Source organism: Monomorium pharaonis, chromosome 3, assembly GCF_013373865.1.
Source record: "Monomorium pharaonis isolate MP-MQ-018 chromosome 3, ASM1337386v2, whole genome shotgun sequence".
Lineage (NCBI taxonomy): Eukaryota > Metazoa > Arthropoda > Insecta > Hymenoptera > Formicidae > Monomorium > Monomorium pharaonis.
The window spans coordinates 19,063,770-19,089,935 of NC_050469.1; the positions used below are offsets into that span (position 1 = coordinate 19,063,770).

General features: G+C 31.4%; 4 protein-coding genes and 1 long non-coding RNA gene across 6 annotated transcripts; 2 read left to right on the forward strand and 3 right to left on the reverse strand.

The window, feature by feature from the left end:
• Window positions 1-1,068: 1,068 nt before the first annotated feature.
• On the reverse strand, window positions 1,069-4,760 carry LOC105840773 (transcription initiation factor TFIID subunit 12). The gene is made up of 3 exons (XM_036284717.1): window positions 4,245-4,760; window positions 3,824-4,016; window positions 1,069-1,477 (listed from the first exon to the last, which is right to left on the reverse strand). The coding sequence occupies exons 1-3, from the start codon at window positions 4,497-4,499 to the stop codon at window positions 1,350-1,352; spliced, it is 576 nt and encodes a 191-aa protein (XP_036140610.1). The 5' UTR covers window positions 4,500-4,760; the 3' UTR covers window positions 1,069-1,349.
• A 1,521-nt stretch (window positions 4,761-6,281) lies between these two features.
• Window positions 6,282-9,745, reverse strand: LOC118644905. Its single transcript, XR_004962686.1, has 2 exons — window positions 9,413-9,745; window positions 6,282-6,806 (listed from the first exon to the last, which is right to left on the reverse strand). It is a non-coding gene; the product is annotated as an uncharacterized LOC118644905 (long non-coding RNA).
• A 5,423-nt stretch (window positions 9,746-15,168) lies between these two features.
• LOC105832367 lies at window positions 15,169-16,241 on the forward strand. Its single transcript, XM_012673243.3, has 3 exons — window positions 15,169-15,484; window positions 15,618-15,766; window positions 16,070-16,241. The coding sequence occupies exons 1-3, from the start codon at window positions 15,229-15,231 to the stop codon at window positions 16,190-16,192; spliced, it is 528 nt and encodes a 175-aa protein (XP_012528697.1). The 5' UTR covers window positions 15,169-15,228; the 3' UTR covers window positions 16,193-16,241.
• A 263-nt stretch (window positions 16,242-16,504) lies between these two features.
• LOC105832360 (nicotinamide riboside kinase 1) lies at window positions 16,505-17,634 on the forward strand. Its single transcript, XM_028192875.2, has one exon. It carries the CDS (start codon window positions 16,755-16,757, stop codon window positions 17,322-17,324), a length of 570 nt encoding a protein of 189 aa, XP_028048676.1. The 5' UTR covers window positions 16,505-16,754; the 3' UTR covers window positions 17,325-17,634.
• LOC105832351 (COP9 signalosome complex subunit 3) lies at window positions 17,300-25,863 on the reverse strand. 2 transcript variants are annotated; one of them, XM_012673217.3, is made up of 5 exons: window positions 25,652-25,861; window positions 25,259-25,519; window positions 24,067-24,791; window positions 18,319-18,583; window positions 17,300-17,384 (listed from the first exon to the last, which is right to left on the reverse strand). In XM_012673217.3, exons 1-5 carry the CDS (start codon window positions 25,704-25,706, stop codon window positions 17,380-17,382), a joined length of 1,311 nt encoding a protein of 436 aa, XP_012528671.1. In that variant the 5' UTR covers window positions 25,707-25,861; the 3' UTR covers window positions 17,300-17,379. The 2 variants fall into 2 exon arrangements, with proteins under 2 accessions (XP_012528671.1, XP_012528663.1); XM_012673209.3 differs by lacking the exon at window positions 17,300-17,384 and having other exon boundaries at window positions 17,768-18,583; window positions 25,652-25,863.
• Window positions 25,864-26,166: the final 303 nt, after the last annotated feature.

Below are 26,166 nucleotides of genomic sequence, written 5' to 3' on the forward strand. Positions count from 1 at the left end.
ACAGAATTAAAAATTCTTTTTCACAATTAAAGTATAGACGGTAATATAATGCGCACGTAAGAATTTTATACAAAAAACGAAAAAAATTTAATATAATTGATAAATTAAATTTTTTTTTCGTTTTTTATATAAAATTCTTACGTGCGCATTATGTTACTGTCTGTACTTTAATTGTGGAAAAGGATTTTTAATTCTGTAAATACAATTAAAAGATTAGTAAATTGAAAAATAATCGATAAGCAAAATAATCGATAAAATATAAGTAAAAATTAATTATGTTAAATCGCTCGGCGAGCAAGTCTAGTCGGCTTAAATTTACCCAATGCGATCCGAAATATATTGTCAGTGCTAGAGAGGCTCTAAGGAACAGAGTGGCAAACTGATCACGTGATCGCGTCTTTAACACTCCCGTCGAATCAGGAGAGACGCGGTCTTTCTATCTGTTTAGTGAGCCTCTGAAGATGCCTTTTCACGCTGACGCTTGACGCTCATTTTCAGCGTCAAAACACATCACGTGACTAAAAATGGCGAATGGGTATTTTTATTTTTAGTCACGTGATGTCTTTTGACGCTGAAAATGAGCGTCAAGCGTCAGCGTGAAAAAGCACCTTGAGAGAGGGAGGAGAAAGAAAGAGGTGGGGGTGGGACAAACTGATCACGTGATCGCGTGCTTAACGCTCGCATCGGATCAAAAGAGACGCGGTTTGCCACTCTTCCTCAAAGTCTCTCTAATCGATGCTACTTGAATTATAATGCATATGTATAATGATATATAACAGGCGTATAAACACACAGATTATATATTTTTAATACGTGCTACATGCGAAATCTGCTTGCAAACATTTTCTTTATAATCAATATATTTGTATGTTTATATATTGCGAATGAATGGTTGCTGTACTTTTGCCTTATTCGCATATTTGTATAAGACAGTTTCTATAATTTACAATATATTCTGCATTTTTAAATAGTAGTAAAAAATTTTTGTCCTTATACAAGGGGTGGAAAAAAGGTAGTTCCGTTTACATGGAAAAAAAAATAGAATTGATAAATTAATGTTGCTTATTCACATTGGAAGAAGCTGTATTTTGGCTGTTACTTCTGTACATAAAGAAATATTTGTACACAAGTTAAAAAAAATGAGCAATTCTCTCACATAAAATTTTTTTTTATTATAAAACTGTATAAAATAAGAAAATTGATCGGCGCATGTGTGAAAAGGAAAAATTACATACATTTTTTTTCATAAATATTCATTGTTAATAGTATATAATATACAGTTATTAAACTTATTAAAAATGTATAAAATACAAGCTTTATTTCCAAAACTGAGACTAATTCATGAAAGATTAATATTTTTTTATAGATTTTCGTATAAGCGCTAATCTTTGTTTATGAGCTTCAGTGACAGTAGCTCTTTTATACGGACGCACTTCATCTGTACCAAAACCAGGAATCCACATATTCCAATTTCTTTCTAAAAATAAAAATAGCATATTATTTATAAAAGTATCAAACTCTTTTCTTCGCCAGTATGAAAATAAAAAACTCGAATGATTAGTTTTGTTTTGACCTGACTGACCAAATTTATTTCAAATTTATAGCACTACGTTTTGATTATAGGTTTTGGTTCTTTTCAAGTGCAGAATGGATAACATTTCCTTTAACTTACACGACACAATCGATCTATGATATATGTCCAAATAAATCATCTACAAAAACGAAATAAACGCGTTATATAAATTCGAGTTATGTATATAATAAATCTAAGCCGATACCAATAGTACTTACAGATATTGTGCGTTATGAGAATTACGAAGATAAAATTATAAATTATATTTAAAAAAACTATAAAAACTAAAAAATGTCTACTAGAACCAATATAATCAATATAATTTATGTGTTGCGTTCGTGGCGAGGTGTTAAGCCGGTAACGAACGAAACGAAACTGCCGAATAATCGACAACGAACGCAATGACACAAAACCAATACAAATCAAAATATAAATTAAAATATAAGTTACACAGCTTTGATTACTCTGTCATAAATGTTAGTCAAATTATCACTGTTAGTTTGTAAATTGATGGTATGCTCATATTTTTTAATAAAAAGTTTCAGCTATCTCGCGTTTTCGTGTCATTGTTTCTTTATGTAATTACATAAAGAAACAATTAAGTCTCTTGGGCACAATAGAGACTTAATTGTTTGATAGAAAGAGGTAAGGATAAGTTACAACATCTTAAACAAACTCAACTAGTATATAAGATAGATTGCAATCAGTGTGATACTGTTTATATTGGTCAAACTAAGAGACATGTAGGGACGCGCATGAAAGAGCATCAAAGGGATATAAAAAATGCGAATAATCATTCTGTAATTAGTCAACATCGTACTACGTATAGACATGACTTTAAATGGTCACAACTGCATATATTACATAAAGAAACAATGACACGAAAACGAGAAATAGCTGAAACATTTTTTATTAAAAAATATGAGCATACCATCAATTTACAAACTGACAGTGATAATTTGACTAACATTTATGACAGAGTAATCAAAGCTGTGTAACTTATATTTTAGTTTATATTTTGATTTGTATTGGTTTTGTGTCATTGCGTTCGTTGTCGATTATTCGGCAGTTTCATTTCGTTCGTTACCGGCTTAACACCTCGCCACGAACGCAACTCATAAATTATATTGATTATATTGGTTCTAGTAGACATTTTTTAGTTTTTATAATTTTTTTAAATATAATTTATAATTTTATCTTCGTAATTCTCATAACGCACAATATCTGTAAGTACTATTGGTATCGACTTAGATTTATTATATACATAACTCGAATTTATATAACGCGTTTATTTCGTTTTTGCAGATGATTTATTTGGACATATGTCATCGATTGTGTCGTGTAAGTTAAAGGAAATGTAATCCATTCTGCATTTGAAAAGGACCAAAACCTATGGTCAAAACGTAGTGCTATAAATTTCAAATAAATCTGGCCAGTCAGGTCAAAACAAAACTAATTATTCGAATTTCATATTATTTATATCTATAATATTTTGAATAATTTATCGCACAAACAAAACTTTGTCAATTAATATATCAAAGACTGTGCATGTGTATAACACATTGAGAACAGGGGTCAATAACGATTATGTAGGATCTCTTAGTGCTCAAATAACATTTCTTGTGATCTAATATATACATTCATTAGTTTTTAAAACTGCGCCGTTACTTTATTAACTTTATTACTGTTCTTATATGTTGGCCCAATGCATTCTCTTAACACTATTGGTTAGTGTGATAAATATTATTATATATATCTGCACAAATATCTTGATTAAGAAAACACTTTTTGCAACAAATTCTTATAGTATCTAGGGGAGATTTTATAGGTAAACATTAACATATTAATTTAGTAATATCGATAATCAATTTAATATTACTATATTTTGCTTTATTTTAAGAGTTGCGTTTTAAGACCAAAAATAATGATGCATAGTTTACAAACAACTAAAAAATATATATATGATCGCACAAGAATTTATCTGAAAACATTTCCCAATTTATAATTAATATTTTTTAAATATTAAACACTAATAATAATTAATATTAGTATTAACATTAAATTTTATATTAGTAGACATTTGTTTGATAGATGACAAGTGATAGATTTTGGGGAGAAAAAGGATTTGCATAAAATATAATAATATATTTTATTAGCAGAAAGATTAATATTTCTATTTGAATTGCAAGAAATTTATTTTTAACTTTTTTCTTATAAAATAGAAAAATTCTAGCTATTAGCAAAACTCACCCAAATGTAATTGTACATCTTTAACTTCCACCGTGTTAGCATGACGATGTTTAGCTAATAGACAAGCTGCATTTACTGTTGTTTCCACAAAATCATCCGCTAATTGTAAAAGCATCTCTTCTACCTCCTCATCTAACTGTTCAGTAGGATCTACTTCTCTTACCAAATCTTGCAATCTCGTTTTTGTTAAAAACTAAAATAAAAAAGCACATCTATGCTTAATCGTCAAATATTACATGAAAAAATAAAATAGAATAGGATTAGAATAAAACTGAATACTTGGAATAGAAGGATGACAAATAAATTTACAATGCTTCTTAATAAGTGTTACATTAACAAAAACAGTACCTCCCATTGCAACTGTATCATATCACTACAAGTAATTTACTTATTGTTAGTCATTTTCTCATTGGGTACATACTTGTGGAAAATCACTAAAAGGAGTTTGAGCGGACGATTGTTGCACTGGTTTCGAAGGTTGTAGAACGTATTGAGTTTGTTGAGACTGTGCAGTAGTGGTGGTTGTGGTAACACCGCTCTGTACGTTAGGCAAAACCGGTGACGTTTGATTATTAGGCCCCACAGACGGCAAGGTTCCAAGTACAGGTGTCATGTCCGAACCTGTCGTACCCGTCGTAGTCGTCGTAGGCAACTGGATAGCACTTTGTTGCGACATTCTTAGAAACGACGTAGTCGTCCGAGATATTTAAGGTTCTCTCCTTCCGCGTGTCACCTCGCGATTCGTAAGGCCTGAGAGACTGACCCAATTTATCTCGGTAATACTGAAGGAGACGGCCTATCTCACATTTGATTAAAACTTAACAATATTGTGTATTTTTGTGCGTAGAACACGAATCTGGCAGAAAAAAAGCGTCGCTCTGCCCCACGAGACGAGATATTAATCGTTAAAGTTTTTTTTTTTTTTTAGATAAAATAATCGTTAAAGTTCACTATTTCACAGGTTATAAAACCTATCATACCGACGAAATAGGTTTGTTCTTGGTAGCTATACTGCTGTACTGGTGCAATAATTTAGAATGACTTATAAGGTTTGTTCTTAGTAGCTGCACTGGCAGAACTAGTTCAGAAAGTGTACACTAAGGCCGGATCTACAATAGGTGTAGTAAGCCTTATGCCATAAGAAATTGACCAATTATAATCGAATTTGAGAAGAATAATCGAATATAATTGGTTAATTCCTTATGGCTTACTACACTATTGTAGATCCGGGCTAACGTTCTTTGGGTAACCCACTGATCTCATTAAAGTGGATATGGCATAGGACGAAATAAGTGTGACCAATTGAAGGTTGTAGTCTCTGTACACAATATGGCGGTGTATACGAATACGAACACAGTTTACTGTGACGATGATACGAAATTCCACGTGTAATTAATTATCTATAGACGTAGATGTGTAGCAGTTTTATCCAAAATATTACTTTTTTTATAATAAAAATAGTGAGTAAAATAGTGAGATTCCAAAATTAAAAAATGTGTTTATTGTGGAAAAGGAAGTGAAAATAAACAACAAACGTTTCATAGGTGAGTAAGGTTAAGTCTGAAAAGTTTAATAATAATATGTTTAATATATAATGTATCTGGATTCAAATATGTACCTCATAAGTACATAAGTATTTGTTGAATACACATTTTTATTATGTTGCTTTAAATTACAAATTTAAGTTTTAAGTGATACGTTTGTTTTGAATTCATATATTTTATGTTATAAAATATATTTATAATGTAACATTATTGTCATTATGTTTAAATAGCACAGCATGTGACTTGCAAAGTTTAATAAAGCACGCAAAATAACATTTTTCTATTACTACTTTTCTATTACTATTTTCTAAAAAACGCGATAAAAAAATTATCTTATTTTCTTCTATGCTGTGCATGTATATAGTGCATGTATATACATTTTATTATGTACATTATAATATTTATACTTAAATATTAAATAAATCTATGCTAATCTATGTCTAATAGTTACTTTTTTTACAAGCTGCAAGTATGGATTACTACAACACAATTAAGGACACGAGGACAAAATAAGCTATAACAATACCCTTTAAACTTATTTATAAGTTTAGTAGTAGTAATATTATTTATTAGTAAAATTATTTAACAAGATGGTCATAAATAAAAATTTACGATTTTTAGACACCTGCAAAATTTTATTTTTTAATCTTTTATTTATCCTCTTATTTAATAAAATATTTATATATTTTGACTCAATTTATACATAAAAATGTTATATATTACCAAATATTTTTTTAAATATTACAAAATATTTGTTATAAAGTCACTTACAAATGTCACTTACAATTATAAAAAAATACATAATATTAAATGTTATATGTATGATATAAAACAATATTATAAAAATTCAAATAAACACATTCCAGATTAATATTTTAGAATATTTCAAATTACTAAACATATACATTTTAATATATTTTGTAAATTAATTAATTTTTTAATTCATTTTTACTGGTTACATTATAATCATATTTTATATTTTTACAATATATCTTATTTAACACATATATTTTGTGTTAGTCATTCAAATTTTCCGCCAAAAGCGTGTACGCTGACTACAACTTTAATGGCTTTCGGTATTCTATTGGTCACACTTTTTTACCTCAGATTATTAGGGTATGCCATATCCACTTTAATGAGATCAGTGGGGTAACCCGACAATTAATTTCCTCAAAAAATGGAGGAGTGATGTTGGTACTAACGAAAGTCCGTAGGCACTAAATTTTAATTTTTGTGATTAGTAAAACTGCATCAGTAATAAATCTGTCAGCGCGAAAACATATGCGCGGTGCGAAAACAAATAATAAATGAATCTACAATATAATGTCAAAAAACCTGTTAATACATAAAAATTAAAATGGTTACACGACATTATTTAGTGTTTAGGGACTTTCGTTAGTACCAACATCACTCCTCCATTTTTTGAGGAAATTGTACACCTCTGTGAAGTTAGCCAGCCAACTTCGGCTTTATTAATTTTCACTAATTGGTATCGTTTGGTGGTCGTTTGGTGGTGTTTGGTAGTCCAGTCCCATCGTTTGGTGGTTAGCCGTTCTCCTGTAATATCAAAAATAAAATTTGGGTGTGAAGTTAGCCCGACATTGTTTATTTTTGCACCAATTTTAATTTCAAGAAGCTCATTCGATTCGGAATCGTTTGGTGGTCACGAATATGCTAATGAAAACTTTTGGTGGTCAACCGTTTTCGTAGAAATTAGAAAAAACCGTTTTTGAGTATCGTCACTGGTTTTGGTATCACTGGATATTTCCCAGATAAATATTATTTATCATACAAATTCACTTTCAAAGGCGTCAACAGATGTAAAATCGTTTGGTGGTCACGAATAAACTAATGAAAACGTTTGGTGGTCAACCGTTTTCGTAGAAATTAAAAAAAACCGTTTTTAAGTGGCATCGTTGCAAAATTCCTCAAACGAATATTATTTTTCATACAATTTCACTTTCAAAGGAGTTATTGGATGTAAAATCGTTTGGTGGACACGAATAAACTAATGAAATCGTTTGGTGGTCATCCGTTTTTCTAAAAATTCGAAAAAACCGTTTACGACTGGCATCATTGTAAACTCACTAGGCAAATATTATTTTTCGTACAAATTCAAAGGCATTATTGGATGTAAAATCGTTTGGTGGTCACGAATATATTAATGAAAACGTTTGGTGGTCAATCGTTTTCTTTAATATTGCAGAAAAAATGCTGCCGAATGGCCTTGCTGTAAAACTCCCTAGAGAGATTTTAATTTTTTAAACAAATTTACTTCACAAAGGATTATTTGATGCGTAATCGTTTGGTGGTCGCAAATATCATAACAAAAACGTTTGGTGGTCATCCGTTTTTGTAAAAATTCGATAAAACCATTTTCGATTGGCATTATTGTAAACTCACTAAAAAAATATTATTTTTCATACAATTTCACTTTCAAAGGCATTATTGGATATATGATCGTTTGGTGGTTACGAATATATGAATTAAAACGTTTGGTGGTCAACCGTTTTCTTTAATATTACAGAAAAAATGCTTCCGAATGGCCTTGCTGTAAAACTCCCTAGAACCATTTTAATTTTTCAAGCAAATTTACTTCGCAAAGGATTATTCGATGCGTAATTGTTTGGTGGTCGCGAATTTTATAAAAAAAACATTTGCTGGTTAACCGTTCCGTTAAAAAATAAACAAAATCTGTATGCGTTATGTAGGTGTAAATGGGTGCTCGGATTGGTCGTTTGTTGGACTCGTGTTAGCCCGGATCTACAATATATAGTATAGTAAGCCTTAAGCCATAAAAAAAATTTGCAACCACCAAACGATTACGCATCGAATAATCCTTTGCGAAGTAAATTTGTTTGAAAAATTAAAATGGTTTTAGGAAGTTTTACAACAAGGCCATTCGGAAGCATTTTTTCTGTAATGTTAAAGAAAACGGTTGATCACGTTTTAATTAATATATTCATGATCAACAAACGATTTTACATCCAATAATGCCTTTGAAAGGGAATTTGTATGAAAAATAATATTTGTCTAATGAATTTACAATGATGCCAATTGAAAACGGTTTTTTCGAATTTTTACGAAAACGGATAACCACTAAACGTTTTCATTAGTTTATTCGAGACCACTAAACGATTTTACATCCAATAACACCTTTGAAAGTAAAATTGTATGAAAAATAATATTTGTTTGTGGAATTTTGCAATATATATAGTATGCCACTCAAAAACGGTTTTTTTTAATTTCTACGAAAACGGTTGACCACCAAACGTTTTCATTAGTTTATTCGTGACCACCAAACAATTACGCATCGAATAATCCTTTGCGAAGTAAATTTGCTTGAAAAATTAAAATGGTTGTAGGGAGTTTTACAGCAAGGCCATTTGGAAGCATTTTTTCTGTAATATTAAAGAAAACGGTTGACCACCAAACGTTTTAATTCATATATTCGTAACTACCAAACGATTTTACATCCAATAATGCCTTTGAAAGTGAATTTGTACGAAAAATAATATTTGCCTAGTGAGTTTACAATGATGCCAATTGTAAACGGTTTTTTCGAATTTTTAGGAAAACGGATGACCACCAAACGATTTCATTAGTTTATTCGTGTCCACCAAACGATTTTACATCCAATAACTCCTTTGAAAGTGAAATTGTATGAAAAATAATATTCGTTTGAGAAATTTTGCAACAATGCTACTCAAAAACGGTTTTTTTTTTAATTTCTACGAAAACGGTTGACCACCAAACGTTTTCTATAGTTTATTCGTGATCACCAAACAATTTTACATCTGTTGACGCCTTTGAAAGTGAATTTGTATGATAAATAATATTTATCTGGGGAATATCCAGTGATACCAAAACCAGTGACGATACTCAAAAACGGTTTTTTTCTAATTTCTACGAAAACGGTTGACCATTAAACGTTTTCATTAGCATATTCGTGACCACCAAACGATTCCGAATCGAATGAGCTTTTTGAAATTAAAATTGGTGCAAAAATAAATAATGTCGGGCTAACTTCACATCCAAATTTTACCTCTGTGAAGTTAGCCAGCCAACTTCGGCTTTATTAATTTTCACTAATTGGTATCGTTTGGTGGTCGTTTGGTGGTGTTTGGTTGTCCAGTCCCATCGTTTGGTGGTTAGTCGTTCTCCTGTAATATCAAAAATAAAATTTGGGTGTGAAGTTAGCCCGACATTGTTTAGTTTTGCACCAATTTTAATTTCAAGTAGCTCATTCGATTCGGAATCGGTTGGTGGTTACGAATATGCTAATGAAAACGTTTGGTGGTCAACCGTTTTCGTAGAAATTAGAAAAAACCGTTTTTGAGTATCGTCACTGGTTTTGGTATCACTGCCCCTACAGCATGAAATATTGCTGCAACGTTGCAGAAATATTGCAATAGTGCATAATATAACCAATATTGCAGAAATATTGTAGCAATATTACAAATATAATATTCTCTAGCAAATGTTGCACAATATTGCAGCAATATTACAAATGTAATATTTCTTAGCAGATGTTGTGCAATATTATAGCAATATTACAAATGTAATATTTTCTAACAGATATTGCACAATATTGTGGCAATATTATATTGCAACCTTGCAAAATTTATTTCCCTATAATCCGTATTTCTTAATCTAGAACTAACAATAAGTAATATTTTACATAGTTTTAAGGGACAAATAGAAAAATAGAGCAGGATATTTTTATTTTAAATTTTTATGTAAGATTAGAGCTAAAAGATACATAGATGTACAACAAATTCTGTAATCACGACAGCGTTGCGTTCCATACTAGATTGAGTGAAGCAAGTCCAAAAGATGTTCACTCTGACTTATATATATAATACATTAATTAAACATGTGTGAACCATACATGCATGTGTAATTCTAGCGTATAAATTGATCAGGATGGGCATTTTCTGGACTTGCTTCATTTTAATGCTTACCTAAATCTAGAATGGAACGATATTCGATATCCGTTGGTGTATGTTAATTTAATTAATTACTTTTTTAATTATTGTGCCGTAACGGTATGACAATAAATTCATTTCCCGTTTTTTGTATAATACACATCTTACATATTAATTGATTAATTTAACTACCTGCAACATTTCCTTCATATTGCGCATTAACGTTTCAGAAATATTACAGCAATTTTACAAGAAATATTGCAGCAATATTGCTGAAATATTACAGAAATCTTACGGGGAATATTGCTGAAATATTGCAGAAATATTGCACAATATTGTTTTGGAGCGGACATAGAAATATTGCTGCAATATTGCAGTAATATTTTCTGCAATATTCCAATCTTGCAAAATAACATTTCTGCAACGTTGCAGCAATATTTCATGCTGTAGGGGTGGATATTTCCCAGATAAATATTATTTATCATACAAATTCACTTTCAAAGGCGTCAACAGATGTAAAATCGTTTGGTGGTCACGAATAAACTAATGAAAACGTTTGGTGGTCAACCGTTTTCGTAGAAATTAAAAAAAACCGTTTTTGAGTGGCATCGTTACAAAATTTCCCAAACAAATATTATTTTTCATACAATTTTATTTTCAAAGGCGTTATTGGATGTAAAATTGTTTAGTGGTCACGAATAAACTAATGAAAACGTTTAGTGGTCATCCGTTTTCGTAAAAATGCGAAAAAACGGTTTTCAATTAGCATCATTGTAAATTCACTAGACAAATATTATTTTTCATACAAATTCACTTTCAAAGGCATTATTGGATGTAAAATCGTTTGTTGATCACGAATATATTAATCAAAACGTGATCAACCGTTTTCTTTAATATTACAGAAAAAATGCTTTCGAATGGCCTTGTTATAAAACTCTCTAAAACCATTTTAATTTTTCAAACAAATTTACTTCGCAAAGAATTATATTCGATGCGTAATCGTTTGGTGGTTGCAAATTTTCCTTATGGCTTAAGAGCCACTGCACAAGCTTTTTCGTAACACGTTACGTTACGTTAAGTGCTCCATAAACCTAAGTTTGTACTTAAAATTAAACTTACATCAAGTTGATGTCTCCTACTGAGACATTTTCACACCGGTTTTTAGATTTTAGCACTGAGGTTATGCTCAATTGCTAAATTCTCTCTAAAATGCGTTTTATGCGTTTACATCGACATTTGTATCACTTGATACGCATATCAGTTTAGTACGATACTCCTACTTGATACGCTCGTACCAAATTGATCCGGCAGCGTTTACATCGTGCGTACTAAATATTTAGTACGAATTTGATACAAATATGGTACCTGATACGCGTATCAAATGCACGATGTAAACTAAGCCTTTGATTATAGGTCTTTACACCTGAGGACACTCGGGTGAGGAATCTGAACGCACCCAATGGCGGATAAACCATGTGATTCAAGTGACCAATCCAAATTGTGTTTGCCATTGGCGAATCTTTAATTATAGGTCTATAAGGCCCTCACACATGAATCACAGTTTAGCTATAACCAGTTACGACAGTACAGTCGGAACCTTTGATGTTATGTTACCTAGTCACGTGACCATCCGCCATGTTTTGGATTGTAAGAAAGCGCGTTATTCGAAGATATAAAACAAAAAAAGATAGTAAAAATATTTCTTATGATTCGTGTCAAATTGTTATTAAAGAGATAAGTGAATAAATAAAAAAAATTACAGAAAAAGTTAAAAAAAGTTAAATTCTGAAATGAGGTTAAACAATAATAAATAAATGGATTTTTTGGAAAACAAAAAAATTTTATTCCTGCGTTTCGTCCAGATATGTTTATACACATGACACAGGAAAATCCACCTTTACTAACTTTACTCATTATTATAATTTATTTCAAAATAAATGATTATGAAAAAAACACTGAAGATGATCTTCATTAATAATCTTTTTAAAATAATATCTAATTAATATCGCTTAATATCACTGAAAAATTATTCACACAATATAACCTCTAACACGCAATTATCACATGTCTATAGCTCATAGCTTCGTACCGCGTGGCTCGCCATGTCCGCCATATTTTAGATAGTACAGTTGACGCATGCGTCGTAAAATATTATACGAAGAATTTCGCTGACTGTCGTAACTGGTTATAGCTAAACTGTGCATGAATTGACATATGTATGTCTTAAAGTAAGACAAGTATATTTTTTCTCATTCTAACTTATTGCACCAGTGCAACAGTGCAGCTAGAAAGAACAGACCAATAACCATAACGTAAGGTTTTGACGCATCGGATTGGGCGACCATAACTGTAACCTGCCGTAACCGGCTAATTCAAGTACGTGATTGGTCGAAACCTTACTGTTACGGTTATGTCAATTCATGTGTGAGGGCCTTAAAGACCCTCACACATGAATTGACATAACCGTAACAGTAAGAGCCACCCACTGATCTCATTAAAGTGGATATGGCATAGGACGAAATAAGTGTGACCAATTGAAGGTTGTAGTCTCTGTACACAATATGGCGGTGTATACGAATACGAACACAGTTTACTGTGACGATGATACGAAATTCCACGTGTAATTAATTATCTATAGACGTAGATGTGTAGCAGTTTTATCCAAAATATTACTTTTTTTATAATAAAAATAGTGAGTAAAATAGTGAGATTCCAAAATTAAAAAATGTGTTTATTGTGGAAAAGGAAGTGAAAATAAACAACAAACGTTTCATAGGTGAGTAAGGTTAAGTCTGAAAAGTTTAATAATAATATGTTTAATATATAATGTATCTGGATTCAAATATGTACCTCATAAGTACATAAGTATTTGTTGAATACACATTTTTATTATGTTGCTTTAAATTACAAATTTAAGTTTTAAGTGATACGTTTGTTTTGAATTCATATATTTTATGTTATAAAATATATTTATAATGTAACATTATTGTCATTATGTTTAAATAGCACAGCATGTGACTTGCAAAGTTTAATAAAGCACGCAAAATAACATTTTTCTATTACTACTTTTCTATTACTATTTTCTAAAAAACGCGATAAAAAAATTATCTTATTTTCTTCTATGCTGTGCATGTATATAGTGCATGTATATACATTTTATTATGTACATTATAATATTTATACTTAAATATTAAATAAATCTATGCTAATCTATGTCTAATAGTTACTTTTTTTACAAGCTGCAAGTATGGATTACTACAACACAATTAAGGACACGAGGACAAAATAAGCTATAACAATACCCTTTAAACTTATTTATAAGTTTAGTAGTAGTAATATTATTTATTAGTAAAATTATTTAACAAGATGGTCATAAATAAAAATTTACGATTTTTAGACACCTGCAAAATTTTATTTTTTAATCTTTTATTTATCCTCTTATTTAATAAAATATTTATATATTTTGACTCAATTTATACATAAAAATGTTATATATTACCAAATATTTTTTTAAATATTACAAAATATTTGTTATAAAGTCACTTACAAATGTCACTTACAATTATAAAAAAATACATAATATTAAATGTTATATGTATGATATAAAACAATATTATAAAAATTCAAATAAACACATTCCAGATTAATATTTTAGAATATTTCAAATTACTAAACATATACATTTTAATATATTTTGTAAATTAATTAATTTTTTAATTCATTTTTACTGGTTACATTATAATCATATTTTATATTTTTACAATATATCTTATTTAACACATATATTTTGTGTTAGTCATTCAAATTTTCCGCCAAAAGCGTGTACGCTGACTACAACTTTAATGGCTTTCGGTATTCTATTGGTCACACTTTTTTACCTCAGATTATTAGGGTATGCCATATCCACTTTAATGAGATCAGTGGAGCCACCGCACAAGCTTTTTCGTAAAGGCCCTCGCACATGAATTTCCGCAACCATAAGCATAAGACGTAACATAAGAATTAGCCAATGGAATCAGAAGATAGAACAATTCAACCAATCATAGAACATCCATAAGATATTATCCGTAACAGTAAACATAAAATATAATTTGACCTATTATAAATGACTTTTAGAAGATAAAAAAAATAGAAAAAGAAATATATAACCCAAGTAGCAAGCTCACGTCATTTTGACGTCCCAAAATGGTCATTTACTGACTATTCTTGACGTCATGAAATGACGCCTTTATGACATTAAAATGACGGTCGAATGTCACAAATTCCTGACGTCATGAAATGTACCGTATTTTGACGTCATGGAATGACGTGAACAATATGTTGTCAAAAAGATCTCTAAAAGATATCCTGTTTCTGAAAATAATAACATAAAGAGACTTTTAAAAGATAACATATAATCTTTGTGCGTTGATGTAAGTTTAATTTTAAGTACGAACTTAGATTTATGGAGCACTTAACGTAACGTAACGTGTTACGAAAAAGCTTGTGCGGTGGCCCTTAGTCGTTCGTCGTAAGAAATCTAACTAATCACAGTTGATCTTAGGCCGGTATTCATAGTCGGATCTTATATTTAAGATCATCTTAAGTACTGTCTTAAGATGCCATCAACCAATTACAGAGCCGTATTAGCATCTTAAGATATTGCTTGAGACGATCTTGAAATAAGATTTGACTATGAATACCAGCCTTAGAGAAGAATAACCGAACATAGGCCGGTATTCATAGTCGGATCTTATATTTAAGATCATCTTAAGTACTGTCTTAAGATGCCATCAACCAATCACAGAGCCGTATTAGCATCTTAAGACATTGCTTGAGACGATCTTTAAATAAGATTCGACTATGAATACTAGCCATAATTGGTTAAATTTCTTACGACCAACGATCAACGACTCATTGTAGACTGGGCTTTAGTGCCGGTTATTTCAATGCTATGGGCATACTCGAGTACCTAGAGAAAAAGAAAGTGAAGATATCGAGTACGAAAAGTGCAAGTAACGCGAACAGCCCGATAAGAGAAATGTCCAATTCTCTCGTGCATAAAAGCTTAGAATTGTTGGGTTACGAGAAAGAAGGATTACGAACTGAACAAAAGAAGAAAAAGAAGAAACGTAAAAATATCAGATATAAAGGAGTCTTGGATTTAATTCCTATTAAACACAGAATCATTCCTAAAAATAATAACACAGGTTATCGAATCGTTTAAACATACGATCTAATAGATAATTTTGTAATGAAACTTCTATCTTTTCCATATATAATTATAATAAGATAAACTTATAACAAATTGTAAACTTTTAAATCACATTTTCTTTTTTATAGGTATTGATACTATTTTGAGCCGATCCAGCAAAACTACAGTTTACGAAACTCAAAAACGTTTAGGAGCTCAAAAAGATCCTACTGACGAAAATGTACAAAGACTTCTTTTACTTAGCAGTAATCGAATAAATTCTGGAACAGCAAATAATGTATGAGAAATTATATTTTATAAGCTTATTAAGAATACATTTCTCACTTTTTTTATATTGAACCTAAAAAATTTTATATTTGCATTCTATATTATATTTATGCTTGAAATATTTAATTGTAAAAGTGGATATATATGTGTTTGTGTGTGTATCTGTGATGTAAAGAAATATAAACATTTTTTTTAAGTTTTAGAAGTTTTTTTTTTAATTGGCAACATATGCATACACATACACATAAAGGTTTGTTGTGAGTACAGTGTACACTCTCGAAAGGTTCTTAATTAATTTATGAATAATTTTTAGCTATTGCAACGTGCTGTAGGAGAGAAATACATTCAAGACCAACAAAAATCCAAGGAATTGGAACAAACAGCTTTTACAGAAGGAGACTTTGAAAAATTTGAACAAGAATATGTGGAATATTAAGTGGCATTAAATTATAAATAAAGCAATGGGATAAAATTAAAATAGAAAATGGTTAATGATGTTTGACAGCGATCGTCAGAAAGGAAAAGTAATATTAATATTGACATTCATCTTGTTTCTCTATTACACCATATGGATAATCAGTTTGCCATTCATTGACGATGATAGATTGAGGTCTCTGTTTTACTCGCACGATCTGGCCTTGATAATCTCCGCGTGTTTCGGACTAATTTTTATTGGTGGTTTGATACTTTTTACTGTGTATCATGTAAAACCGTATTTGTTTCATAAAATAGGAAAAGTGGACTAACAATTTAGTAATAAGTTATTAAAAACATGCTATGATATTGGCTATGTTGTTATTGTAATGTGTCATCATATACGTTGCGTTGTATAACGCTCACACATATAACTCTTATACTTGAACGAATACGAATGCCGTCATAGTAAATATCGGTTATATAATCGCGCAATACTATATATACATCGTTCCACTCTGAATTATTCAGTAAAACAAATTCTTTATCACGTCAAGCATTGTTACAGAACTAACAAATAAAAAATGTCGAAACAGTGGTTCGTCATTGGTATATCTGGAGCAACTTGTAGTGGAAAAAGTACGTTGGCCGATAAGATCTGCGATAATTTTCCATCTATTATGATACGTCAAGACGATTATTTCTTACCATCGGGCGATCCACGTCATGTTAAAATACAGGGATTAAATCACATGAATTGGGAATTGATAACGAGTCTGGATATGCAGAAAATGTATTCGGATATTATAAAGATACTTCAATCTCCTGGAAAAAATGTAACGGATTTGAAGATGCTACTGATATTAGATGGTTTTTTGCTCTTTAAACACAAGGCCATTACAGACTTATGTGATCGGAAATGCTTTTTAACGTTGACAAAGGAACAATGTTGGGAACGAAGGAAAAATCGTGTATACGAACCGCCTGATGTACCGGGATATTTTGATAAAATAGTGTGGCCCGAATTCATCAAGTACAAAAATGAAATTTTACAAAATGAGTTGTATGAAACTATAACGTTCATTGATGGAGCCAAGGATATGGAAGAAATATATGAACAGGTTTTTAAAGAAATTAGTCAATTATTATCTTAAAAATGTAACTCAGTTTAACTCCTCTCACGATTAAATTTGACTTATATAAGTATAATCAGCCTGAAACAAAAAGAAGAATTTTCTTTTACACGTTCCAAAGATACAGAAAAATAGGCATTGGGAAAATATTTAATATTGCAAATAAAAAATTTCAATCTATAAGCTCTTTGATAGTTTTTTGTAAGAGATCTTTTTAAAGTAAGAAACTTATGTAATATTTACTGATCAACTTGTATATATGTGTACATATATGTGTAAAATTGTATCTTGTACCTTCAGTAATATTAGAAATACAATAATTTCAAGAAAATAATACTGTATATTAATTTCCGTGGTTATAGCATGTATATGTATAGTAATTTTAACAACAAAGCTTTTTGGACCAATCTTTTTTTACCAAGTTTCAGATATACTATAACCTGATTAGCAATTTGCAACTATTCTTATATAAAATGAATTATTTATTATTTTGTAACAATGAGCATGACGTCAGAGATACTTTGAAGACAATAACCATATATAATAATTTCTATGTAGATAATTATGGATTTATATAAACCTAGTTTTAAATTATGTTACAGAGATTTTGATGGATGAATGATATTGTATGTTTGCTATTTTGCAAAGACATAAATTGTGAGTCATTAATACAATATTTGTGTGTGTGTGTTGTGTGTGTGTGTGTATTACATAAAATAAAATAAAAAAAATCTCTGAAACATGTATGTACATGTATATCGTTATTAGTTCAACTTATTAGTTTTTTAGTTTCAATTATAAGTTTTAAGAAATTCCTATTAAAAAAATGTTTAAAAAATAGACAACCCAAGTCGCAAAAATATTTTCCTAATTACAATCATCATTCAAAAAGCAAGCTTTCAGATATTGAAGTCTTGACTCTCAACAAAATTTGTGATTTCTCATTTTTTAATAAGGATAACAACGACATGTATATATGTATGTTACATAGAGTAAGTGTTTTGTTTAATTTGACCTTGTGCATTTGTGACGTTTGTTGGTGCAGGTCCAGCGGCTTGATCATCTTGATCATTTTGTCCGCAAGCTTTACGAACATATTGTGGAGTAAGGACAACCTCTTCTTCCATTTCCAGTACTCGTTTATCTAGCTCCGTGCATGCTGCCATTTCCTTCTCAAAATTTGCAAGCATTTGTGGTGAATTATATTTTTCAGGGTCATCGTGAAATACTACCATACCATCTTTTTGATTAATAGTCGCAAAAATTTCGCCATCTTCAATCTAAAAATAAATAAAGTCATTAGTGAATAATATATCCATTTATGTTGTAGATATTATACGCAAAGTATTCGTTACTACCAGTTAACTTTAGAGACAATTTTTTTTATTCATAGAGATAAATCAATGGACGCATTCAGTAAACTCAGCAGCTAAGTAGCAATCGAACATAAGTCAGAACCAATTATGTTCGATTGCTACTTAGCTGCTGAGTCTGTTGAATGCGTCCATTGGCTACATTCAGCAGACTCAACAGTTGAGCAACATTACTAGATTTTCCATTGAATAATACTGTTGATTTGTTGATTCTAAAAGTCGGAACAAATCATGTTCGATTGCTACTTAGCTGCTGAATCTGCTGAATGTGCCCATTCTTTTATTTTATTTTAATAAAACTATTTAATATTATTCATTTTAATAAAACTTATATACATATACATATATACTACTCATAGATATATAGATGGAGCCCACTTTTGCCCTAAACTCTTGAGGACCAATTTCACCAACCACGGTTGGACGAACCGACGGTCAGAGTTATCAAGGTGGTCAATATAAATCTCTTGTCAACCTTGATGTCAAATTATTCACATCTTTTGGCCACCCTGATAACTCTGACCGTCGATTCGTCTAATCGTGCCTGGGACCCCAATTCTGTACTTGCTTACCGATGATTGTCGGTATTGGTCGTTACCGACGACTATCGGTTGCACGACCGACAAGAACGATGCGACTCTATTCTCGACGAGTGAGGCCCGATTGGGCACATAAGCGATTGGACACAGTCCCGTTTGGACACAGACTCGATTAGACACGGACCCGATTGCACACCGACCCGATTGCGCACCGACCCGTTTGCGGGTCCGTGTGCAATCGGGTCTGTGTGCAAACGGGTCCGTGTGCAAACGGGTCGATGCGCAATTGGGTCTGTGTACAATCGGGTCGGTGTGCAATTGGATCCATGTGCAATTGGGTCCGTGTCCAATCGGGTCTGTGTCCAATCGAGTCCGTATCCGATCGGGACAATGTGCAATCGAGACTGTGTCCAATCGGGTCTGTGTTCAATCAAGTCTGTGTCCAATCGAGACTGAGTGCAATCAGGAAATACTACTGTGTCCAATCGCTTTTGTGCGCAATCGGAACAGTCCCATTCTCGACACGGGCACTATCGACAATTGTCGGTGCAACCGATGGATTTCAATCGTCGGTTGACGTCACAAATGGTTGAGGGACAGTCACGGACAAAAGTTAAGGAATACAGAAATTTTACCAATTGCATGACAAATCCACGAGTGTCTGTCTTTGCGCGCGATTTTAAAATTTTATAAAGAACGCACATAACCAAGGGATCGATTCTGTATCTCTGAAGAAAGTGAAAATATGAAAAGTAAGGAGCATTGTCTCCATTGATTGGTGTATACTTTTAAAATTAACAATATATACCAATCACTGTTGCTCATTTTTCACATTTTCACTTCTCTTTAGAAATACAGAATTGACCCCCAAATTCGTGCATTTGTTTTAAACGAAATAACCCACACAGCACAGGATATCGCAATATCTATCACATATCCGAGGGATATCGCAATAACCGTAAGACATCCATGGGATTGCAATATGTCCAATTGAATATCTCGATAACCTGGGGATATCCTCAGGATAAAGTGTGCTGTGTGGGAAGTGTTGTGAAAATATGGACGGTATCGTAGGACAATCGTCTGGATATGTATATTTCCTAAATACTATTTAATCTACTATTTAAATATTAAGAATAATAAACACTATTCCATAACCTAACCTAACCTAACCTAACAAATTTGTGTTATTAATAAATGATTTTATCTAAAGAACGAAAGAAGACCGTATTTGGTCGAAGAATCTTGGTGTTTAACATTAATAATTAATATCCATACTTTTGCTCCTAGTAAATAAGTAAATAAGTTAATATTAAGCATTAATATCCCGCTTTGACCAAATATGGCCTTCGTTCTTTACATTTATTTTATTCGCGATCTTGTAATTCGTTTATTAAATAATTTTATTTTTGTAGCACTGTCAAAAAACAACGTTCTTCAAGAGCATCAACAGAATAAATGGAGAATTTAGTTTCATATGTAGAAAAGTATAGCCGTTTTGCTGCCGGCCAATTTTCTGGGAATGATGGCAAACTACAATTACAGCAACAGTGGAAGGAGTTATCCGAAAGGCTGAATTCTCTACCCGGACCAGAAAATATTATTACAAAAATTATTATAAAAAATTTAGCAATAATACACATATAAAATGCTATATGTACAATTTTGTTTTTTTAACGTTTTTATTTTAGAAAATATGCAAAATGTAAAAAAGAAATTATACATATATAGTCAATGTGTCACTTTTCTAGGCAAGAAATCTCAAAATTTAATTTTAATTTATTTATTTAAAGATTTTTGGATTAAAACTGGGGCTATGTTCCGAAATTCACTGTCAGTACTGAAAACTACTATAGTTTATGTAACGTGTACTATAGATTTTCAGTACTGGCAGTAAATTTCGGAACGCAGCCTGGGTTAAAACTGGATTAACTTACTTATTTTGGATTAAAACATACTTAAAATTATCTAGCTTCAGAACGTAGCAAATAAAAACAGAAATTCGTAAAATTCCAATTTCATAAATTCGTAGAATTGCAATATACGGACAATATACGATATATCAAACAAACTCAAAATATCATGGAATCAGAGTTTAATTAAACAATCGCACAAACCGACAATAACCTCGTTTGTGTGCTTCGGTCACGCACTACCGATGAGTAAGGGACTCCTCGGTAGGATTATCGGTTACGACCACAGACTTCTATAATATACTAGACTGCTAACCTTGATTTCCTAGGCGTACAGTATGTACATATAATGTACATGTTGTACATGACTAAATAACCGATCGGAATGTGTCATCTGCTATGTATGTACATTGTTCGGCAAGTGGAATGTATATGTACATATACATATGCCAATAAATGTCACATATAGTTGCTACGAGTAATTTGTTGACATTTTTAAAATGTTTATATATATATATATATATTTAAAGAATGATACTTAATAATACTAATAAATATAATTAATATTAGGTTATTTTATACAAAAATGCTCTTAAAATGAGGTTATATTATTTGTCCTTTAGTTTTAATACTTAAACAAAAAGAAATGTATACCCTTTCTTATATATATTTGGGCAGCCTTTTATCACATACCTTAATTATTGTCATTTTATCTTTTTCTTTTATATTACAATAGCAAAAGAAAGAACGTTTAACGCATAAGCACGTATAAGCGTCCAAGGAGAACGCTCTCATAATCACATAATATATATATTGTATCATAGGGTGCGTTCCTTTTCACGCATAATACGCATGATGCATCGTTCATCTTTGTTGTTTGTCAAACGTTAAACAAGGATGAACAATGCATTATGCGCATCATGCGTTGAAACGGAACGCAGCCTTTCATCTCACTCACTCCTCTAGTATCTGTAGTCGTAGGACTATAAAATATTAGCCACATTCCAATCGGTAATTCAGTCTGCCGCCTATGAGCTCCTATTTGTACATACTTTTCGGGTACACACTAAATGGAGAATATATAACGAGCCTAGCAGTCTAGTATATTATAGAAGTCTGTGGTTACGACCAACGCTTATCGTTAATTTTAAACGCGCGTCGGTGAAGAGTTGTCGAGAATAGTTCCGGCCGACAAATGTCGGTAGGGAGCGTTACCGATACCGATAGTCGTCGGTAGACAAGTACAGAATTGAGCTACTGGTGAAATTGGCCCTGAATCCAAGATAACTACCAAGATTATGTAAAAATATCTCCTTCGCACATTTGCGTATTTCCCAGCAGACGGTGGCCAATCAGGCGATGACAATCCGCCGAAAGAAATCAATTGCACATGCGTGAAGGAGGAATAATTGCCCCCTTCACCCGCTTATCTTGACTTCAAAAAGTTAAATATTGCTCTATTTATGATACTATTAAAAAAAAATAAGCAACATTTTTCGTGGGCCAAAAATTTAGGCTATTTTCAAACTGCTCGAAATTAGCGAAAAATTATCGCAGAAACAAAATCCAAAAAGCGTTTTAAAGCTTGAAACTTCTTCTTTTAAACGCTTTTTGGCGATTTTAGTTATCATTTTTTTACCAACATAATACAATGATGAAGCTTGATCCGTTAAAATAAAAATTTTTAATGCAATTTTACTGCGCTGCATTTCGCGTAAAAAAAAATCAGATTTCTGTTATTTGCATCTTGTAGCAGGATCTCTCTTTATTTTGAGTGATTGTTCAGTACTGTGCAATTTATTTTGACCGAGTTACCGAGATTTTAAGAAAAAAAAAAAATCATTTTAATTTTTATCGCTTATTACTCATAAATAACTCGTAAATAGATCAATGTACAGTACTCCGCAAAAAAACAATGGAAAGCTGAAAGTTTACACTTTCAAATGCTGATTGATAAGTTGAGAGAAGTACTTAGGCAAATTTGACACAAAATTCCATAGGACATTATCGCATAAACATATGAATACGTTTACAAACAATAATTGATCAAAGAACGTTAGTGTTTATTACTGGGGAGTAATCGTACTATAAAACTTTGCTTTAGCGATGTGTGATTGTATCCTTCGTCACGACAGTACATTGAATTAAATAAAAACCATAAAATATGGTTAGGCGATTTTTTACGTAATCTTTGAATGCGATTTGCTATTAGAAAAAATCTATGAAAAAATTAATAATAGCATTCGAAAGTGCAAACTTCAGCTTCCCAACGGGTTTTTTTGCTGAGCGCTATATGTTAATGTATTCACGAGTAACAAGTGATAAAAGTCAAAATGACGATTTTTTCTTAAAATCTCTTAATAATTCAGTAAAAAAAATTGCACAGCAATGAACCATTCAAAATAAAAAGTGAAAATCCCACTACAAGATGCAAATAACAGAAATTCTCTATGATTTTTGTCACGCGAGATGCAGCGTAGCAAAATCGTTAAAAATTTTTATTTTAACGGGTCAAGCTTCATCATTGTGCCACGTTGGTAAAAAAAAAAGATAACTGAAATTACCATTTGAATTGAAAAAGCATTTGAAAGAAGAAGTTTCAAGTTTTAAAACAATTTTTGGATTTTGTTTCTGCGATGATTTTTCACTAAGTTCCAACGGATTAAAAACAGCCTAAGTGTTTTCGGTATACAAAGTGTTCCCATTTTTTTTTTTAGTAATGTATAAGAATGATTATTTAGTAACTGATAAAGTAGAACGACGAAAAACTAACTAAATTGATTAAAAATGAAATTTTGTCATTCATTTTCATCGAGTTTTAACATAAGAACTTCTTGTTTAAAAAATACAAATTTATTGTAATTTATCGAGAGATCTATGATTCAAGAATTATTTATAATTTTCAGATTTTTATAACTATACAAAGACAGAAACTTACCATATTCAAAATATATCTTTCTGCTTCAGCAGGTCCTGACAACTGAACTCTGCTTGCAACATCACTTAAACTAAGCGTCAGGAAAGTCTTAGTCAGCCTCTGTATGTTTTTCTTATATAAATAACCAAGCACCTGTTTTACAAGTCCTAGATTATGATCTCTCACAAATATTTGCTGATATTTGGCGATAATATTCTGTACTTCTTCACAGCTATTAATCAAGTAGGCTGTAGCCAATTCTTGATATTGCTGGCTCAATGGCTTGATGTATCTATTGATCACTTGACTCGTATATCTGGGCAGATTTAACACTTTCCCATGTAATATTAACGAGATCAAAATGTACTTTTTATAGGCCTCCAGCATGATGTAACTAACTGCCATCGCCGGCGTCGTTACACACACTTCGAAGAAATACAATGCCCGATCATAGTTCTTTAGTGCTGTATATATCATACCACCATAATAGTAGTACAATAAGAAATATTTTGAATCAAACTGCCCTCCTTCCTGGCTAATGCCTGTGACATCTATATCGAGAAAATCAAGCGCAGGTTTAAAACACTTGGACAAAAGACATAATTGGCACAGGTCTGCGTGTATTGAGGTCAGCTGACTGTCAAAAAGTTGTATTTTACGTATTGCGCGACGCAATAATATGATTCCACGTAATGGCGTTTTTGACTCAACTAAGCTCTGTGTAAACAAGTGGCATAATTCTGCGTCTGTAAAGAATTTTATTAATATATTAAAATAAATATTATGTATTGAGAAAATTCAACAGTTGAAAAATCAAAATTCAAAGAAATATATTTTTATATTTAGATGGATATATTTAATAGTGGAAAAGCAACTAGATAAATATAGCCAATATTTATTTTTACAAATTAGCAGCCAAGTTAGATTATTTGTAATTATGATATACATGTAATTTGTATTGTATAAAACTTCAAGAATTATACAAAATTTATATGTAGCTCAATTTTGAAAATTTTATAATTGTAAAAAGAATTTTTAAACAGATGATAAAAGATATTTTCTCTTTTAATAACTGAGAAAATTCTGGTCTGACAAGTTGAAAAACTAGCAAGAGTAGATTCCACGAGTCTTACAGTTACAGTTAAAATAAACTTGTTACATGTAGAATAATAACATTAATTGGAATCATAATGAAAGACTCGCATATACTCACATGTATCTGGCGCAAATCTAACTTGCTCTCCGTTACAGCCGATAATAAATTCCTGAACTTGATTAAACAAAATTTTTGACGCATCATGGTTATTCCCACTGTTAGGATTGGGCATGGCAAATTTTGCGCAGAGCACCGCCAGAATACCTAACGAGTGCTGCTGCAGATCTAACGTTTCCAAGACATTGTCCAAGTGTTGTCCATTTTTCGTTAATACTTCGACACTTTTGCTTATGAAATCATATAGTTCTCTAAAACTGCCTGTATATGCAAACAGATTAAATAAGGCGATAAAATAAAATTCTTTCTTAATTCTATCGGCAAGGCTTCGCATTTTGCTTAAATTTTTGAGGTTAAGTTCGTGGACATTTCATAATACTCCGGAGGTCATACCTTGCTTCGAATACGTTCGAACATTATTTACAAACTGCTCCAATGCTGATGCCATTATTGCGGATAATTTCTTATCATCACCTTCCAGCTTAATTCCAGAGATTACATTAACCAGAAAACATTCAGTTGAAGCGACGCACGTCACAACGGATAGTAGGGATGCGCCATGGGAATGGAAATGATGGGATGCGCGATGTCAATCGATTAATCGAATAATTAATGCTTAAACCATAGACATAGTAAGTATAGACCGAGCATTCCGCTGTATAAGTAGAGCACTAGAAAAGTAGGTATTCTCACGTCCGCCATTTTTCTTCAAACTAGCAAGTAACTAGCATAATGTTTTATATATATAGGTTTGTTCTGGTTGCCTACACTTTTACACTTCTACGAAAAGTATAAGTTCTCATTGGCTGGTTAAAAATATAAACCAATGGGTGTTTACGATAATGGCTATCTGAGTAATTTTCTCTAGGACCGAAATATATGATAAGCACAACCATCTACTATCATCA

Excerpts from the sequence above, each read along its gene's own strand:
- LOC105832351 (XM_012673209.3), bottom strand. The coding sequence starts at position 25,706 with ATGGCATCAGCATTGGAGCAGTTTGTAAATAATGTTCGAACGTATTCG. Across the intron at positions 25,520-25,651 it reads TCGAACGTATTCGAAGCAAG|GCAGTTTTAGAGAACTATAT; the intron begins GTATGACCTCCG and ends TTGCATATACAG. Across the intron at positions 24,792-25,258 it reads TAGATTTGCGCCAGATACAT|ACGCAGAATTATGCCACTTG; the intron begins GTGAGTATATGC and ends AATTCTTTACAG.
- LOC105832367 (XM_012673243.3), top strand. The coding sequence starts at position 15,229 with ATGGGCATACTCGAGTACCTAGAGAAAAAGAAAGTGAAGATATCGAGT. Across the intron at positions 15,485-15,617 it reads TCCTAAAAATAATAACACAG|GTATTGATACTATTTTGAGC; the intron begins GTTATCGAATCG and ends TCTTTTTTATAG. Across the intron at positions 15,767-16,069 it reads ATTCTGGAACAGCAAATAAT|CTATTGCAACGTGCTGTAGG; the intron begins GTATGAGAAATT and ends AATAATTTTTAG.
- LOC105832360 (XM_028192875.2), top strand. The coding sequence starts at position 16,755 with ATGTCGAAACAGTGGTTCGTCATTGGTATATCTGGAGCAACTTGTAGT.
- LOC105840773 (XM_036284717.1), bottom strand. The coding sequence starts at position 4,499 with ATGTCGCAACAAAGTGCTATCCAGTTGCCTACGACGACTACGACGGGT. Across the intron at positions 4,017-4,244 it reads CTTTTAGTGATTTTCCACAA|TTTTTAACAAAAACGAGATT; the intron begins GTATGTACCCAA and ends TTTTTATTTTAG. Across the intron at positions 1,478-3,823 it reads AGATGTACAATTACATTTGG|AAAGAAATTGGAATATGTGG; the intron begins GTGAGTTTTGCT and ends TTTTATTTTTAG.